This window comes from Schistocerca americana, chromosome 1, assembly GCF_021461395.2.
Source record: "Schistocerca americana isolate TAMUIC-IGC-003095 chromosome 1, iqSchAmer2.1, whole genome shotgun sequence".
NCBI classification, from domain to species: Eukaryota; Metazoa; Arthropoda; class Insecta; order Orthoptera; family Acrididae; genus Schistocerca; species Schistocerca americana.
In genome coordinates this window covers 1,035,788,690-1,035,808,081 of record NC_060119.1, presented here as the reverse complement: position 1 = coordinate 1,035,808,081, position 19,392 = coordinate 1,035,788,690, and the positions used below count along the sequence as shown (strand labels likewise).

General features: G+C 38.0%; 1 protein-coding gene across 1 annotated transcript; it reads left to right on the top strand.

Annotated features, from left to right (window-relative positions):
• The first annotated feature begins 54 nt into the window (after positions 1 to 54).
• LOC124616853 (GTP-binding protein SAR1b) lies at positions 55 to 19,158 on the top strand. The gene is made up of 6 exons (XM_047145217.1): positions 55 to 207; positions 573 to 623; positions 5,476 to 5,595; positions 7,642 to 7,707; positions 17,735 to 17,970; positions 18,075 to 19,158. The coding sequence occupies exons 2-6, from the start codon at positions 581 to 583 to the stop codon at positions 18,189 to 18,191; spliced, it is 582 nt and encodes a 193-aa protein (XP_047001173.1). The 5' UTR covers positions 55 to 207; positions 573 to 580; the 3' UTR covers positions 18,192 to 19,158.
• Positions 19,159 to 19,392: the final 234 nt, after the last annotated feature.

Sequence of the window (19,392 nt, the reverse complement as noted above, 5' to 3'; positions counted from 1 at the left end):
AACACGTTGTTTGTACAATCTGCGATCTGAATAATTTTATGTCGTCAGGAAGTGTACGTCATCCTCATGCCAACTGTTTCTGTGTGACATGCACCTTGTAGCATCACCTCTGGAGGTTGCTAGTCATCGTGATAGTGGTTATTCTGATTCGGATTAGTTACAAAATTATTGAAATTATTTCCCTGTACGTGTAAATAAACTGTCTAGGTAAGCCACGCCTGTGTTAGCAGTATTGCAACGAGTTATACCTCTACATTTTCTTTTTTTTATCGTGTTTAATTTAATTTTAATGACAATGCGTGAAAACTCTTCTCTTGACTTAGATGCCTGTGATTAAAGAACTTTTGTAATTCAAATTTTGACGCATTGTATTAATATATACCAAGATAATATTAATGACAGGGCGCTGACTGATTTTTTTCGCCTTTTTGTAAATCCTATTGATCATTGTAATAACGATATACTTAAAGAATCTGTGAGTAAGTAGTGTAACAGTGTTACCCGATTTAATGATTTTTATGGCGTTTAAATGAATGTTTCGTATAATTTACATCTGATATGCTCATTTTCAGGATTCGCGATGTTTCTCTGGGATTGGTTCACTGGTGTTCTGGGATATTTAGGTATGTTAAAAAAAAACCTTATATGTTGATAGTAGTCAGTTTCTGTAGTGTCGTTGCAAGGCCTGAGGCGAATCATCAGAACGGAGGACCACTGCATTGTCAGTTAAATCTCTTCGAATCCGATGATGTTAATGTTTTTTGTTAAGTCTCAAGTAGCAGCTGGTTCACTTGAAAACATTTAAATCTCTCAACATATGGTGTAATGCAATGACAGTTGCTTTCTTGTTTACATTAATGGTGTATACAAAAATTAAATGGCCCTGTTCCAAGCCATATGATTCCAAATGTTGACAAACATGGAAATTGACATTGGTAATAGATTATAGCAACATCATTCAAAGTGTCTGGATTTGTCAATCTACACTTGTTACTGTATTGTTTCAGTAATTCTTTTTAACCACATCACTTCACAGTTCCTAAGGTACCACGAAATCACTCATTGTGAATTCCACGATAGATTCTTGGATAACCCGTGGAAAATTTATTGCCTGTTCCTTGTCTCATTCAAATTTACACCAGAGTTTTAATGGCTTCACAGTCCATGGGATGTTAAATCATAACCTTCCTAAATTCGTTCCTGCTTTTTCTAGTAATGCTCTGATACTATTTCTTTGAAGGTAGATGACTACAAAATTTAAAAACTTTTAATAATCTGTTTCTGGTAATTAGATAAATTAGGACAGAACATTTACTTAGCGAATAACCACCAAAGAGTTTGATAAAATTGGTTAAGGCTTTTCATTGTGTGAACCATACAAAAGATACAAAATTTATGGGACACAGTATAAAAGATATAGAAATGCCCAAACTCTCAGACAAGTGGCTTCCTTGTGGCAGAATGTTTAAGGGAAAAGGAAGAAAGATGAAGAACAGGAGCTGGCTAGATTTATGAAATGGAGATAGCTATGGAAAAGTCATCTTAAATACCAGGTCAGGGAAGATTTACTGGACCTATGTAAGCCTCCTCTGACCTCAGGTTCTAAGTTGCTAAATCTCACCAGTCTTTTCCCTTCATGCCTCTTTCTTTTCCTTCTGCCACGAGGAGGAGCCACTAGGCATGTTTTCCCCACTGCATGCTGAATTGATTTTTTATGTATCCATATTGTACACTAAATTCACAGGTAGACCCATATATTAAAAGTTTTAACAAAAGTCTATGTATATTGTTCTGAAATTTTGTATATATTCCAGCAAGCTTTCACGAATAGGTGTTAAGAATGCACTTGAACTTGCATAGGTAAATGTTTGTCGTGTTGACACAGCAGTGAAGGCTCTTTCGTGACAATAGAAATCCGTGATTATGTTGTGACTATACACAATACTGGCACAGTTAAAATGCTATAAAAACAGTAGACGTAGTTTATTGTTAAGTTTCCCAACTGTATCACCCAATACACAAATTAAAAATTGAAAAAGATCCTGTCATATTAGAAATTGGAGTTAAATTTCATTTGCCATGGTCTTAATTTAAATGTTCCATTGCAAAAGGAAGGAATCAGTTTGAAATATCCTAACAGATGAAAAATACATACCAGACATAGATTTGAACCTGAGACCATTGCCTTTTGTGGCAAGTGTTCTGCCAGCTGAGTATCAAATCATTTGCCTGCGAAAGCCAAAGGTAGCAGGTTGGTTAGTTAATTAGTTTCATGTTCCATGAATCATATTGCACTATAAATTGTAATGATGTGGAACAGTTTGTTTTACATGATTCACATTGCACATTAACTTCTATGACTACCTCCTGTCAATTTTGTAGGTTTCGCACACACACACCATCTCGTACACGTTACAATAATAGAAATTCTTTGATGGAATAGGAGTTGTCAAGGAGACAGGAATTAACTTTTTCAGTTTCTTTACAAATGTTACTTTGCTCTGTCAGACATTTATATCACTGGATAAGTAAGAAAAATTTTACTTGCAGTATTATGCACCACTCTTTGTGTTAAAGATAACCTTAATGTGGACTAACAAATGTTGTTTTTCCTTGTGGTATTGTAATTATTACATCCTTGTTTCTTTTGCGCTGTAGTGGATTATTTACAACAAACTACATGAGGAAATAAATATACTGTGAAGTAGTAGTCAAAATGCCCAAATCTGTAACAGATGTCTACAAAATGATCATGACTAAGCACCACGTGTTATTCTACAGCATGTTTTGGAGCTATGAAGACTTTATTTCTTAAAAATTAATTACCCCAAAACATTATTCCATATGACATTATTGAATGAAAATATGCAAAATATGTCAACTTATTGGTTTATCTCTCCCCAACAGATGCAATGAATCTAAGTGCAAATGTGGAGGAACGAAATTCTAAACTGTTCACATTATCATCATTATGGGCACTTAACATTTTTCAAGTTTCCACCCTGTTTAGTATTTCTTCACTGTATGTTACACTTACCATTGGTGTACTACAATACGTCTACATATGCAGAACTTAATATTCTGCGTCTCATTAAAATTGAGTGAGACCGTTTACAGAAAACCAAGCAGTGACACTATCAAGAACTTTGTTTACAATTTCTTCTGCTGCCTTATGTATGCTTGAATTGATACAATACTAGTGTCATTCACAAAAAGAACTAATTCTGCTTGTTGTATACTAGACGTAAGGTAGTTTACATGTATAAGGAACAACAGCGAACCTAAGATTGCACCTTGGGGAACTCAGTATGTGATTTCTCCCTATTGAGCAAGGACAAGTTGCTGGTACATTCGTATGATTGAATTTTATGAGTTACTTTTTCAACATACTGATGTGATTTTTCTCTTGAACTGTTTGCCCTTATGCTTCCTACTAAAATTAAGAAATGATTATTAAATATAATTGCTATCTGGGACTCCTCATTTATAGCCATTCCATTCAGTTCAATAGTGATGTTTTCCTGTTCTGTGGCTGGTTGTCCTGTCTCTCGTTTCACAACATTGCATGTAGCCTTAAGTCTGTTGCCATAATTACTGATTTCTGGCACTGTGTGCATGTTCCTTGATTTTTGATAACCTTTCTTAGTAACTTTGAGTAGTTTTTGTCATGTGTAATAATTGCAGGATCTCTGCTTGTTCTCTACAACAGATACATTTCCCTTTTCCTTTCAGAAGATACTTTAATCCCTCCAGCGGTCCATTATTTTTTGCATGGATATTAAATGCCCTTTCTGATTAGCTTATGTGGATAGCTTTTTCAAATAATATTGTCATGGAATAGGTTAAATTTTCTTTTACCATTTTGTTCATTATAAATTTCAGCCCAGGTCATCTCTTGTAAACTATTCTTAAAAATATTTATCGTGGAGTCATTAATTATCTAATTTCCACCTAGGAGTACCCATACTGTAGGGCACTGTTATTTATCGTAACTAATTGTGCACCATGATCAGAGAGAGCATTTGCTACAGGGTAAACAGTAATTTTTTTGCTTTGGGCTTCACCAAAGAAAACAGTATCAAGTAGGGTTCTGTTTTCTTTACCCACTGTGCTGCAAAGTTAATTACTGAGATCAAATTGCAGGAACCAAATAAGGTTTCCAGATGATTTTTTTTTCTGTCAGAATCCTTCAGAAAATCGGACTATCAACTGCATGCTGCTACCTGACGGATAGCACATCAACGAATCCAGATTCCTCATCAACAATTTAAAATTTCCCACTGGGAGTCTGTATACGATTAAAATCAAAAGTGAATTATTTTTCAGCATGTATTAATTTGCAAGTGCACACATCTATGTGCTGATCATCACAAAATCTGTCTTCTGTCTGTGTTGTTGAGCTTTTGTTCTGTGTTAATATCTGTAACACCTCTTTTTTTCCCATATTCTGCGTAAGTATGCTGCTGGAGTGTAATCTTTTATAGGCAACTTATCTAACCCTGCAGTTATTTGTTGCTCAGATAGGCACAGGATGCTTTCAGAGCTGTCAGAGTTTTCCTCAGAGACAAGAAACTCATCTACCTTATTATTCAATCCTCTAATAATTTGATGAAACAACCTAACATTACTTTCCTGTGCAGTCTTAAGCATTTTCTTCAGCTCCTCTGTTGTTTTCACTTTTTTCAAAACAGTGTGTCAAAATCCTAATTCTAACCTAAAAACAGTCCCAGTCCAGCACACAGTTTTAATTATTCATGTAGTTACGAATCAGTGCATGCTCTGCTTTAGAGAGATGATTTATGCTGGAAATAATGTTTGTTTACTGAACAAAGATATTTCGGGGGAAGAAAGAACATACTGTCATTTTAAAATTTATACATAGTTTAACATGTACAATTAGTATATCTTTAACCTTAGATACACATTCCTCCTAATTTTTGAAATATATCTGTAGATGACAAAAAAAAAGATAATTGATTTTTTGTGTGATTAATGTTGTAATTAATTGATTAAATTCCAAAATGTTTCTTACAGTTGGGAGTTGGGCAAGGGAGTTATTACTGAGAAATATTTAAGAGAGCTGTCCATAAATTTAAAATTGTAGCTAATTGGTTTTCAAGTGCAGTTAAATAAGTTTGTCATCAAAGAAATTTATTGATTTTAGGGAGGCTCTTTGCTCCTGATTATTTAAAATGGAGTATGTCATTTATAACATTAATAAAATTTTAATGGTGTACATTTTGAAAATTACACTTGCAATTTTTATTTGGTGTGCTTTTTCATTTGTGTAATGGAAGGCCTAAACCGCCGTAAGGCTATATATGCAGTCTTAGGATTGGATAACTCTGGGAAATCAACATTAATGCAGCTGTTGTTGGAGGAAGATCTCGTCGATCCTGTTCCATTGACCTGTAAGTTGACTTATTGAAAATTTTTGTTAAGATGATGAGAGCTGCATGATTAACATTTTCACAGGATTATGGAAAAAGTCTGGCAAGCTGCTCTTCTTAGGATTGGACAATGCTGGTAAAACCACTCTTCTTCACATGCTGAAGGACGATCGTTTAGCTCAGCATGTTCCCACATTGCATCCAAGTAAGAACTTCCTTTATTTATTTGAAACTGTAGGAAAGACTGAAGTTTTGTTCAATAGAAATAAATTACTTCATTTTTTAAATGTTATGTTGGCTTTAGCACTTTCAAATACAGTAAAAAAGTAGTTAATGTGCTGGATTAAAATTCAGTAGGTCTACATAGTTATTGTGGCTTATTCTAATAAATATATATTTAACTCTTGTTCATAGTATTGACTGATGTTAAGACATTGATTAGTAAAAATTGTTTGTCATGTCATGAATTTTGTAGTGTCTACTGGACACCATGAAAGGATTTAGCGCATAGACTTACATGTTAATCTATCGGAGATGTAGTACAATTATTAAATCATTGAAAGGGAACAAATTGTAGAAGCTCCTCCTCTTTCCTGGACACCAACAGGTGTTACCAATTTTGGAACTGTCTAACACGTGTAAATTTGATACACTGTTATTGTAATCTTTGTCATGATAATTTGTAAAAAAACAGAAATAAAATAATAATATTCTAATAGTTGTACTGTTCCATTGCTATATACAGCTTTTGATGTAGTGCTTTCTGCTATGTGTTGAATGGCACGTGCATAAATGATGTTTCAAGGAACTGTCAGCTGCTCAAAAGAAGCCTACTGTGGAGTAAAACAAAGCTACAATAGCTGATCAGCAAGCCTTTAAGAAGCGAGAGGATAGAGAAATAAGTGAATAAGAGGAACCTGGAAAGGGGGGGGGGGGGGGGGACCACCACAGAAGGATAAGTAAAGTGAAAGAAAAAGAACAGGATAGGATGCATAGAAAGAAATGAGATAAGATTTATTCCTCTCATTACATACAGTTCTTAGATCATTTGATTTGATGCATGGGTATCATGTCAAGATTTACAGTGAACATGTTTTCAAGAGTAATGCAAATAGTTAATATTCTACATACATTCTTAAGTAAACACAAAAATACCAAAAAATATGATATGTAATTCCTGTGTTTGGACTGTGAAATTACCCTCCATGAATTGTTGAGATAGTGTGAATGCAATTCATAAAGATATGGGAGAAGAGGAGGATGATGTAACAGGCATTAAAGGACAAAGTGCAGGAGTAGCATCAGATGTTGACTTATATTAAGGTGCCATAGTTGAGAGATGAATATGTATCTGAGGACAGTTTACTTCTTGTAAGTGAAACACAAACTCACATTTGAGCCATTCTGCTAGATATGTAACAAAAGTTCATTTAAATGTAAACCAGACTTTTTTCTGCATTAACTAATGTATGGTGATGCTTTAAAATAGTGGTGAATGGAAGGCACACATAATTTGGTGGTGATTCTATCTCCCATTAATTATCTGTAGGGTAAAGACATGGAGAACCTTAATGTAAAAGCCTATTTTTGCATGTAAAAGTCTCATAGTCTTCCAAGACTGGAAAGTTATCGTTATTGTTGGTTTTATTTGTAAACATTCAGCTATGTTGTGGATTACAATCAACTCTAAGATAGTTGTTTTCTGGAACAAGAGAAGCATTTTAGCCCAGCTCACATGCCATTTTCTTACCAGCCATTATGAGTTTGCATGGAATTCAAAATGGTTACACAAGAGTACTTAATGAACACATTACTCATAGCATAGTGTCAGCTTCAGAAGACAACCGGAAAGGTCATATTAGTATCTGTTATTTATAGCGGTTGGTAGAGGGCTCTGATTACTGTAAATTGACAAGATTATTGTAAAGATAATAAAATACTTACAGCCATGTAAGTTATTGTATTCCATTGTTCAAAATTGAAATTAGCTCTGATATTTTTGTGTTTACTCCAGAATATATTTCATATATAACTAATCTCTCACTAAGTAACAGCATTTGTGTTTCATATAGCTGTTTGCTTGACTGTAGTTCTAGATTTCATAAGGCTTAATCGTGTTACAGCATTTTTCTTAGCTGCTGTTTTGGACTGAACTATTGCTAGATGTGTAACCTCTGTTTTTCTATGTGGGCAATTAGCAAATTCCTCATTGTGTATGCAACTTAGCTAATATAATTAAATTATTTTTCAGCTTCAGAAGAACTTTCCATAGGTAATATGAGATTTACAACATTTGATCTTGGTGGACATCATCAAGGTAAGTGAGCAGTTAAAAAATCCTGAATACATGTATTGGAGGAAAAATTCATAGTTATAGCAGAGATGTGTATCACTACTTAAAGTTTTATTTCAGTTGTTATGACTAATTGTTCAAGTATTGTACCTTTTCACACCTGTCGTTTACATCTACACTCTGTGGATGCTGCAAAGTACATCACAGGGGTACTTCTTGCACACTCTACATGAGATGTCTTTCTGTCATATTCAGAGATGGGCTGTGTAAAGAATGACTGCTTCTATGCCACTGTACATGCTGTTGTGTGCCTTAACATTAAAGTATGCCTTATAATGTAATTGGGTTGGTTAAAAATCTACTCACCAAGTGGCGGCAGAACACATATATAACAGGTATTGCATGTTAACTGAATTTTCCATGAATTTGTAGTTATTAGGGGCCATTGGCTTCTTCTTCTTCTTCTTCTGCCAGAAGGATTGAAGGGGAAGAAAGAGGATTGAAGAAAAAGGACTGGAGAGTTTTTAAAAAAAGAAGTAGAATTCAGAAAAATGGTCCAGAACACCGAGTCAGGGGAGACTTACTGGGTGGAATGAGAAGGAAAGTCTGATTGTTGGATATTGCACAGGATGAGATTTGAAAACCTGAGAGCTTAAATGTGGAAGATAGGGTTTTGTATTGAAAGTCACATTCTTCCTCCCCCATGAGGCATAAAAGTTGACAGTAAAACTGCTGTGTTCACTTTAATGTTCATTGTTGTGCCAGTATTATGAGCTTGTTCCAACAAAGCCAAAAGCTTGTCACAAGCAAGATGCTTAAAAATAAATTTTGTGGAGGTTGGATATTCCAAATTCCGGGCTTCTCGAGTGCTTAAAACCCATGGTACTTTACATATGGTTGATTTTAAATCTGTAAATTATCATGCGGGTGTATACACCCTGGGACAACCGGGAAAAACCGGGGAATTTTTTTCACCTGGGAAAAATCAGGGAATTTTTTAGAATTCCGGGAATTTTTCATTGTTTTGGTTTTCAGTTAAATTTTTGTAATTTTAACTGCTACAAACTGATACACTGACAAAAAAATAGTACTGTTGTCCACTACTGTAGAATAGTACAACAACAATAAAATATGCACGAGAAAAAAAATTAAACTCAAATCTCAAAGGAAATATGCCTTTTACAACAGCAAAATGCACTGCGTACACAGATGTCTGCCAACCAAATGTGTTGTAGGCTTTAGGACAAAGACTTCATAACAACAAACTGCTTCCGATGAGTGTTTCGTCATAACTGTTTACATTAGGTTTATTTGAGTTGCCAGTGGGCTCATGCGCATGCACAGTTGAGTTGTGTATGAACAGTATCTTCTCCCACTTCTGGCTACTTTCAGTGTGGCTGTTAGCTGTATCAGTAGTAACAACAAGCAGCCAGATGCTACCTGGAAAAACTTTTCTGGTGCATCCATGCTGCTAGATTTGCGCGTGCGCAGAGCAGTATCGGTTGTAGTGGGAAGGAAGGTACTGTCTACATGATCCTTGTTTACATTTAGTAATTTTTCTGTTTCACCTTAGTTTACAGCTCTCGCATCAAGTGAAAAGAAATCTGATGTCTGTGGCTGGGAGCTACAAGTGAATCAAAATACGTTCACATAATTACGTAAGGCTAAAATATGCGATTTTATTTTATTTCCACGTTTTTTGTAGTCAAGAATTAACTGCCTTGCAGAACAATGAAGTCATTTTTGTCAGTATGCTAAAGAAATTTGGCTTTTATTAATGTTTTCCACTTAGGCAGTCAATTTATTTGGCTAGTTTTCAACTGTTCGTTGAATTTCAAGTGCATGTTTTCATCTTCTAGCATGTATGGCGTTAGGCCGTAATAAAGAACCAAACATGAGATAACACAGTACTCGTACTCCCAAGAAAATTTACGTCCTGAAAACCTTAATACAAGTTGGGACATACTTCGTTGTGAATCTGAACATAATGAATGCGAACTTTAAGCCAAATTATGCATGTTACTATGGTTTATGAAGTTCGTGAAGTATCCTCTGATGTTCTGTTTCTTTTATAACGTGATGTAAGATCTCCTAATGCTTTATACATAACAACACACGGGCTTCCTACATAAAGTAGCTGCACATGGGCAGTAATGCCTGTTTTCTGGTGCTATCTAGCAACTGCTGAAAAGAATGTATTTTGAACCGGTTGTGGGAAAACATTGCGAATGGTGGTTTGAAAAGCATTACTTTCAATGCAAAATTCCTTTTAAGCAACATGAATTATGTTATGTGCGAGAATGCGCGATGACTTTCTTAACCACAGAATGTTTGACGCTCATTTAAAACTCAACACTCTGAGGACCAGCCCCTTAGAAGAATTTTGAGACCAGAAGACCAGACATTGTCATTATTTAGAATTTTATTCTCACCTTTTTGTGATGTATCTTGGTGTGTAACACACGCAGAAAAAAATCAATATATGTTAAAGCTTAGCTTGTCTTGTACCTTATTAATCTTAGAGAGCAGTATTATATGTAAAGCTTAGTTTATCTTGTAGCTTCACTGCATATATTAATTTAAACCATTAACATTTCCTATTTGTGTGTTCGCCCAACTTGACTGACGTTGCTATTGACCGACGTTGCTATTGACCGACTAATCACATGTCCTGTGCTCTGAAGATCTACTGGCAAAATCACGTGACATGACCATGATTGCTTACAAAAGCACATAACAATCTAGATTTCAGTGTTTCAGAAACTAACGTGTTGTGTTTCATGGCATTCAAATTTATACTTTTGTAATACGAAAGAAAATTGTAATTCAAAAATGTGCAGCTTATATGTTGCTGCACATAAAAAAAAATCTTCCCAAAACACGTTTTTCTCTGAAGTGCCGGAAAGTTCTGTGCCAGTGTATAAAACCTTAACCTATCAAAGGATTGATAGTTTTTACAGTTCTGAGAGAAAGTATTATGTCATTTAATACAAAAAAGTATTTTCATCGGGGAAAGAGTGTATTGTCATCAGGGAAAAAGTTGTCCTCCCCGCCCCCGGGAAAAATCCAGGAATTTGTTTTCCTTGTCGATGTATACACCCTATCAGTGTTCTCTGGTGAATGTAGTTCAACAAATTTGGGACCTATGCTGCTTGTTCATTGTGTTTTATTTGCTGAAAGGAGGAAGATTAGGACTTCACACCCTGTCAGTAAAGAAGTCATTAAACAGAGGTTGTCAAGAATGGGTAAGGAAATTGACTGTGTCATTTATAAAGGAACCTTCCTGACATCTGCATGTAGCATCTACTGAAGAAGGAAAGCTGAATCTGAATGGGCAGACAGATTTCAATCTCCATCCTCCCAAATGCAAGTCCACTATGTTAACCACTGTGCCACTTTGCATGACCAGTTAAGTTGTTAATTTTTTTCCAGTGTTAGTAAATCATATTCCAGATTACATCATGGAGTGAGAGGACCCCAGCGATGGAAGTGACTTTTAGAAATTGTCTGTACAGTGACATAGGTTAATATCCCAACTATCACATCCTCTTTTGTGAGTATGTGCTTGTCCACCTTTCGTGAGTACGTGCTTGGACCCCACAAGGCCCCAACCCTTGCATCACTACTTCCTTTCCATGCTGGAAGTCTCTTCCTCCAATTTTTTTTCCTCTCTACTCTTCATTGCCGAATGTGCTTGGATCTGGTTTGTGTTTAGGGCTCTCATTTTCCTGCCTTCCAGCCTTCTAAAACTTTTCATTTCTAATTATGTGGTCCTCTTGTTGGGTTTGACTTCTACTTTTCTTCTAAATTTTATGTAAGTGTGGATTGTGCAGGGAGGTGACCTAGTGTGGCCTATATTCCGACTTTTGACTTTCTCTCTTTGCATCTTTCTTTCTTGCAATGGTACTGTGCCAAAAACCCAGCATTCCATTGTGAGGGGGGAGGGGCAGTCAAATACCTGTGGAGTGGTAACCCTCTGTGACCACACAGAGATTGCACTGTTACTGCCTGGGCTGGAAACTTCCCATGCAATCCAAAAAGTATGTGCCCATCATGGCTGGGGCACAGGGGCTCCAGGCAATGGTTTACTGACCAGGTAACCATTGCTGTGGGTGGGAGGTGCCCAAGGGGAGAACCCCCGTTTAGAGTGGGTGGTACCAAGATGGAATATTTGCAGCTAAAGTGAATTAAACTTCCTTCCACTAGTGGCCGCACAGCTCCAGCATTCTCTTGAAACTAAGACATATTGCAATGTGTGAAGAAGTATGACCCCAAAATGTTCCCCTCCCAGGTTAAGCCACAGGCGAAACATAGGGCTCAGAGACAAGGCAAGAAATAATCCCCCCCCCCCTCCAAATACTGATTAGTTCTAGGACAGACAGGGATTTGACTACAGAGCCATTGTTCTGCATTGCATACCTTTTGGACCGGTTTGGGGAAGTGACCAAGCAATTTTAAAGAAGAAAAATGGCTTCATTCTGCTCAAAATGGCCTCTCTTGCTCAGTCACAGGCACTGTTTACCTGTGACAAGCTGGTAATATTCCTGTCAATATACCCCCCCCCCCCCCAACCTCCAATTGAAATCTGCGTATTGTAGAGGGTATTGACTTAAGCTACTACTATGATGACGACATCCTCTGTAGTGACTGTGCCATCGCCCTCCGCATCTCCTACACCTGGCCCTCCGGGCTACTTAACTAAGCCCGCTCTCTGGGATATGTACTGAAGACGGTCACACAGTGACCAAAATCGGTCTGTAAAATAAAGGTTTTCAGTCTTCATGACTGATGCGGCCATTTATCCAAACTATATTGCCGAATCATGGTGGACTATTAGAGATCACAGGCGGCCTCTCCAACACTATTAAGTGACATCTGTTGATGGAACACCTCATTGCTGTTAAACGACTCTGTGCCCAGGTCCACCATATCACTAAATGACAGAAACGAAAATGCTTTGATAGTTACGTTGCTACTATTGGACCGTATACCCCTCCTTCACAGGTTTGGAGGAAGATTTGACGCCTCTATGGACACCAGTATCCTGTAGCTGTACCTGGTATCTGTGTGAATGGTGATGTTTACACTGATCCAAACACTGTTGCCAGACATTTTGCTTTTTATAACACTTGAGGCTCTGCATCTGAGAATTATCAGCCCGCATTTTTCTGTCCGTGAACAGCAGGCATAAAGACTTCATTTACCATTTACTGCACGTCACCTGGAACCTTACAGTGCTCCTTTCAGTGAGTGGGAATTCCTCAGTGCCCTAGCCTGATGCCCTGACACGGCACCACAGCCATACCACACCAAATGCTCAGACATGCATCAGTGGATTGCCAACATCATATACTTGCCATTTTTAACTGTATCTGAACCGAGAGAGCATGATTGTACCAGAGTGAACACCCCTCTTGAGATCTACATCTACACCTACATGGATACTCTGCAAATCACATTTAAGTGCCTGGCAGAGGGTTCATCGAACCACCTTCACAATTCTCTATTATTCCGATCTTGTATAGCGCACGGAAAGAATAAACGCCTATCTCTTTCCGTACGAGCTCTGATTTCCCTTATTTTATCGTGGAGATTGTTTCTCCCGATGTAGGTCAGTCTCAACAAAATATTTTCGCATTCGGAGGAGAAAGTTGGTGATTGAAATTTTGTGAGAAGATTCCGTCACAATGAAAAACGCCTTTCTTTTAATGATGTCCAGCCCAAACCCTGTATCATTTCAGTGACTCTCTCTCCGATTTTCGTGATAATACAAAACGTGCTGCCCTTCTTTGAACTTTGTCAATGTACTCCGTCAGTCCTATCTGATAAGGATCCCACAGGGTACAGCAGTATTCTAAAAGAGGATGGATAAGTGTAGTGTAGGCAGTCTACTTAGTAGATCTGTTACATTTTCTAAGTGTCTTGTCAATAAAACACAGTCTTTGCTTAGCCTTCCCCACAACATTTTCTGTGTTCCTTCCAGTTTAAGTTGTTCGTAATTGTAATTCCTAGGTATTTAGTTGAATTTACGGCCTTTAGATTTGACTGAATCATTGTGTAACTGAAGTTTAACGAGTTTCTTTTTAGGGTCAACCGCCACTTTTCACACTATTCAGATATCTTTTTTAAATTGTTTTGCAATTTGTTTTGATCATCTGATGACTTAATTAGTCGATAAACAACAGCATCATCTGCAAACGACCTAAGATTGCTGCTCAGACTATCTCCCAAATTGTTTATATAGAAAAGGAACAGCAAAGGGCCTGTAACACTATCTTGGGGAATGCCAGAAATCACTTCTATTGTACTCGATGACTTTCCATCAATTACTACAAGCTGTGACCTCTCTGATAGAAAATCACAAATACAGTCACATAACTGAGATGATATTCCGTTAGCATTCAATTTCACTACAAGCCGCTTGTGTGTTACAGTATTAAAAGCCTTCCGGAAATCCAGAAATATGGAATCGATCAGAAATCCCTTGTCAGTAGCACTCAACACTTCAGGCGAATAAAGAGCTAGTTGTGTTTCACAAGAAGGATGTTTTCTAAACACATGTTGACTGTGTGTCAATAGACCATTTTCTTCGAGGTAATTCATAATGTTTGAACACAATATATGTTCCAAAATCCTGTTATATATCAACGTTAAATATATGGGCCTGTAATTAAGTGGATTACTCCTACTACTTTTCTTGAATATTGGTGTGACCTGTGCAACTTTCCAGTCTTTGGGTACAGATCTATTGTCGAGCAAATGGTTGTATGTGATTGTTAAGTATGGAGCTAATGCATCAGCATACTCTGAAAGGAACCTAATTGGTATACAGTCTGGACCAGAAGACTTGCTTTCATTAAGTGATTTAAGTTGCTTCACTACTCCGAGGATATTTACTTCTACGTTACTCATGTTGGCAGCTGTTCTTGATTCAAATTCTGGAATATTTACTTCGTTGTCTTTTGTGAAGGCATTTTGGAAAGCTGTGTGTAGTAACTCTGCTTTGGCAGCACTGTCTTCGATAGTATCTTCATTGCTATCGTGCAGAGAGGGCATTGATTGTTTCTTGCCGCTAACATACTTCACATATGACCAGAATCTCTTTGGATTTTCTGCCAGGTTCCGAAACAAAGTTTCGTTGTGGAAACTGTTTTAAGCATCTTGCATTGAAGCCTGCACTAAATTTCGAGCTATCGTCCAGTTACCCCACTAATATTATCTGCAAGTTGCTCGAATGCATGGTGAGTAAACAGCTGTGTTGGTACGTTCAGTTGGGGGACTTTTGGCTTATCAGATAGGACCGATGGAGTACATTGACAAAGTTCAAAGAAGGGCAGCATGTTTTGTATTATCACGAAAATGGGAGAGAGTGTCACTACTCCTGCCAATTTAGTCTGCCTGGAGTGTGCTATTCAGTCAGCTTTTGCCCAGCATCAACATCTTATTGATGTCTTCTTTGACTTGCATAGGGCTTAAGACACTTCATGGCATAACCACGTCCTCACTATCCCCCAATAGTGGGGTCTTCTGGGGCTGACTCCCGATTTTTGTGCGGAAGTTCTTGTCTTGCCGTACTTCCCAGTTTCAGGTTCCAACAGTACTACTCATATGCAAGAGAAACGGGTCCCACAGGGCTCTTTATTGAGTGAGTGTGCCCCTTTTTCCTGTGACTACCAATGGTTTAGCAGCAGCCTTGGGCTCTACAGCATCAACCTCCTGTATGCAGACGACTTCTGCGTCTACTATTGCTCTTAAACTGTGGGTTTTGATGAGCGCTGACTGCAGGGTGCCATACAAAAGGTGCAGACCTGGGCTCTATCACATGGCATCCAGATTTGTGCCGCCAAGACAGGACAAGCATTTTGTTACCTTCATACTGTTCATCCCCAACAGATCTATCTTGAGGACCAAATGCTGAATGTGGTAGAGTCTTATCATGTTTTGGAATTTGTCGTCAATGCCTGGTTGACATGGCAAACTTAAGCAAATATTATGGTCACATCTTAATACTTATTGCTGTCTATGTAATACTGGCTGGGGTGCAGAATGCTCTGCAAAGCTCTGATCATGTCACATCTTGCTTATGGGAGTGTAGTGCTTGGCTCAGTATTGCCTTCAGCATTGTGGATCCTGGCCCCAATACAACATTGTGAGGTCTGACTTGACATGTGCCTTTTGACCAGCACTGTGAACATCATACTTGTGGAGGATGGCATCCCTTCCCTACAGGTTATGTGCCAACAATTGCTGCTTCACTGTGCAATACACATTCGCTGCTCCCCTGAGCATCTGAATTATAGTGTCCTTTTTCCTGGTAGGATTCTCTCTCTCTCTCTCTCTCTCTCTCTCTCTCTCTCTCTCTCTCTCTCTCTCTCACACACACACACACACACACACACACACACACACACACACACACACACACACACACACCCAGGCCAAGATCTGGAGTCACTGTTGCAGTTCACGTGCAGAGTCTCTGCTCTGAATTTCATCTTTCCCTACTGTCATCTCTTGTCAGGAAGAAATTGCACATGCCCCCATGCTGTGTACCCCCATCCTCAGATCTGCTGCAATCTCTCCTTTGGATCAATAGACTCAGTAGACACTACTGTTTTTCGCAGTCTGTTCCTGGACATCGTTGTATTTCCAGGCTAGGATGTGGTACACACTGACAGCTATATGTTCAACGGATGAAATGGTTTGGATATAGTGAATGATGCTCCCTGCCAAAAGGATATAGTGCATTCATTGCAGAATTGATGGCATTGCTAGAGCCCTGGGCCACCTTCGTCCTTGGCACTGGCAGGTTGTTCTGAATCAGCTGTTATTCCTTGAGTAGTATTCAGGCTGTCGACCAGTGCTACACACGACACCTATTGGTTGTGACTATCTTGGATCTCCTGTATTACCTCCACCATGCTGGATGGTCAGTTGTCTTTGTATGGATGCCTGGTCATGTTGGGATCCTAGGGAATGAACATGCTGACCGGTTGTTCAAGTTGGCTACCAGGATGTTGACTTTGGATATGGTGGGGGTACCAGAACCGGACCTTTGATCCACTGTACGCTAATAATTGTTGGAGGCCATCGTTTGTACAAATAGATTGCAAACCATAACAGAGAGCAAGACCATTTGGCAGTCTTCCATTTGTGCTTCCTGCAGGAAATCTACTGTCTTGTCAGCTTCGCATTGGCCCCACTTGGTTGACCCACAGCCACATCCTCGGGCATGAAGATCCGTCACACTGCCGGCGTGGTGGCCGTCTAATGATGGCCAACTACCTACTGGGCTGCCCTAATTTGGTCACCTTACAGCAAAACCTTAATCTTGCAGATAAGCTAGTACCTCTGGTTGACACCAAAGTGGCTGATTTAGATTTTACATTTTACCCGTGAAAGTGTTCTTTTACTCTTCTCTGTGACACGAACATTAGCCTTGTTGGCCGCTTGAAGGATTGGAGGGGTACCCCCATCACCTGCTCTGACCCAAGGAGCGCAGACTGCCCTTGCTCGGTCATCCAACCTGCCTCCTACTCTTCTCACCTTTTTAATTCTTCTTATTCTTTTACATCCATCAATAGTTGACAGACTCATTGTCATTGTTATCTTTCCTGAAATGTTATCTTGTCTGTGTAGCTAGTTTTGTGATAGCAATGGTTGTGGAAGCACCGGTCAGATGCAAAGGGTGTGTTTCCAGTTGCGTAATGTGTCCCAGGGGCCTCCAGCTGCTTTCTGGGTGAGGCAACTCTCCCACTTTCACCCTTTTACCCGTTTCTCCCTTCTACTTCCTTCTGTTTCTTGATTTTCTTGGTTCTTGGATACAATTGAGTTAATTAGGATGTATCTTAAGTTTTCTTCCTCAAGGGAGAGATGACCTCGTAGTTTGGTCCCTTTAATCCAGCCATTACCTAGCCACTTCTTATGGTATCTTGTGTACCATAGTAGTGGAGTAACGTTCTGGAACAGTCATTCTAAAAACAAATTAGTCACTTGTAGTTAATACAAATGCCTACTAAAAAATTAATTTCTGCTTTACCTTTTTTTCCAGCAAGAAGAGTTTGGAAAGATTATTTCCCTGCTGTAGATGCTATTGTTTTTCTCATTGATGCCTGTGACCGAGATCGGTTCAATGAAAGTAAAAGAGAACTAGATTCACTACTGACTGATGAGCAGTTAAGCAACTGCCCAGTTCTCATTTTAGGGAATAAAATTGACCGACCTGGTGCTGCTTCGGAAGATGAGTTAAGAAACGTGTTTGCTCTTTATGGACAGACGACAGGAAAGGTAACTTTTAAAAACTGCTGATCTAATACTATAAATTTTTAATTGTTTATTTACAAATGTTATTTGTGATTTAAGAGTAATTGGTAATTTGGTGTTATTTACAGGCTAAGATTCCCAGATCAGAACTTCCTGGGCGCCCTTTGGAGCTTTTCATGTGCTCTGTATTGAAAAGACAAGGCTATGGAGAAGGCTTTAGATGGCTAGCTCAGTACATTGACTGAAAAATCAGCAGTTGCAGATAAGGAATGTTCATGCAAATTTTGTGATGGGGAAGTATAGTGATTTCATTTCTAAGATGAAACCGTGTGAAATTTTGTAATATATCAGTTGCATTAAAGTGGACAGTTGCTTCATTAAGGAATCTGCTGCTCAAAAAAAAAATCCATCTCAGTTATCATTTCTAAGCTGATGCTGATGTTTATTTGTTGTGAAATTGTTGATCCAAACCAATTTGTGTGATAGGATGGTAACTATTTGAGGTTACTTTGCATTAACTTGTAAAGGAAAAAGGGTGCGGGTGCACATGTGTGTGTGTGTGTGTGTGTGTGTGTGTGTGTGTGTGTGTGTTGTAACTATTTATGTGTAAAACTAATCAGTGTAGAGAATATGTGATGACTGATATACCAATTTTCTATTAACAGTTTTTATCATTTGCTGTAACTGGTAAATGTACTGTCAATGTGATTTTCATAGGATTGTTAATGACAAACTTAAATAAAAACCAGTCAGCTTGAAAACATTTAGTTGCACTAACTGTTTGACGTTTACTGACATTAGTATAGTATTAAAGTTTTTCAGACATGTTTTTGGGAAAAAAATGTACAGTATTTTACAGTGCAGTTCAGCTGTCAAGTGTATTGCGTCACAGTGCAAGTTAAATTTTTAGTTAGTTTATATAGTTCTCTTTTGTACCGAGCAAACCTGTGTGTTGTGGAGTGTTCTTTGAGCTTTCGTACTAAAACATTCATGTGTAGTTCGTACTTTGACACATACTTTTGCATTAAACAAGAACAAATGAGTTATCACTTTTTATACAGGCGTAACAATTGTGTAAAATGCCATAGTGTAGAGTTGGCCAAATCTCCATGTAGAACAGCTTTATCAGTGATAAAGTTCAAATTTTGTTGCAGTACTGATGTGTTGTGTGCATGTGTAAGATTCTGAATGATATTAAATTGTTTAATGTAACAAGTTGTTGTAAAATTCATTGAGGTGATGGAATATTTGTCTTGACTTTGAATGATTAGGTTAGAGTCTTATTAAAATAGTTGAGGTAAAATAACCCAAAAGAACTAATGTGTACTCTACTTTCTCAGTAAGGTAGAAACATTATTGCAAAAGGTAAAGGCTAGTGAATACAGCTGATAAAAATTTTGAGAAGCTACATAACAAAAAGCTTTGATGTATATACACTCCTGGAAA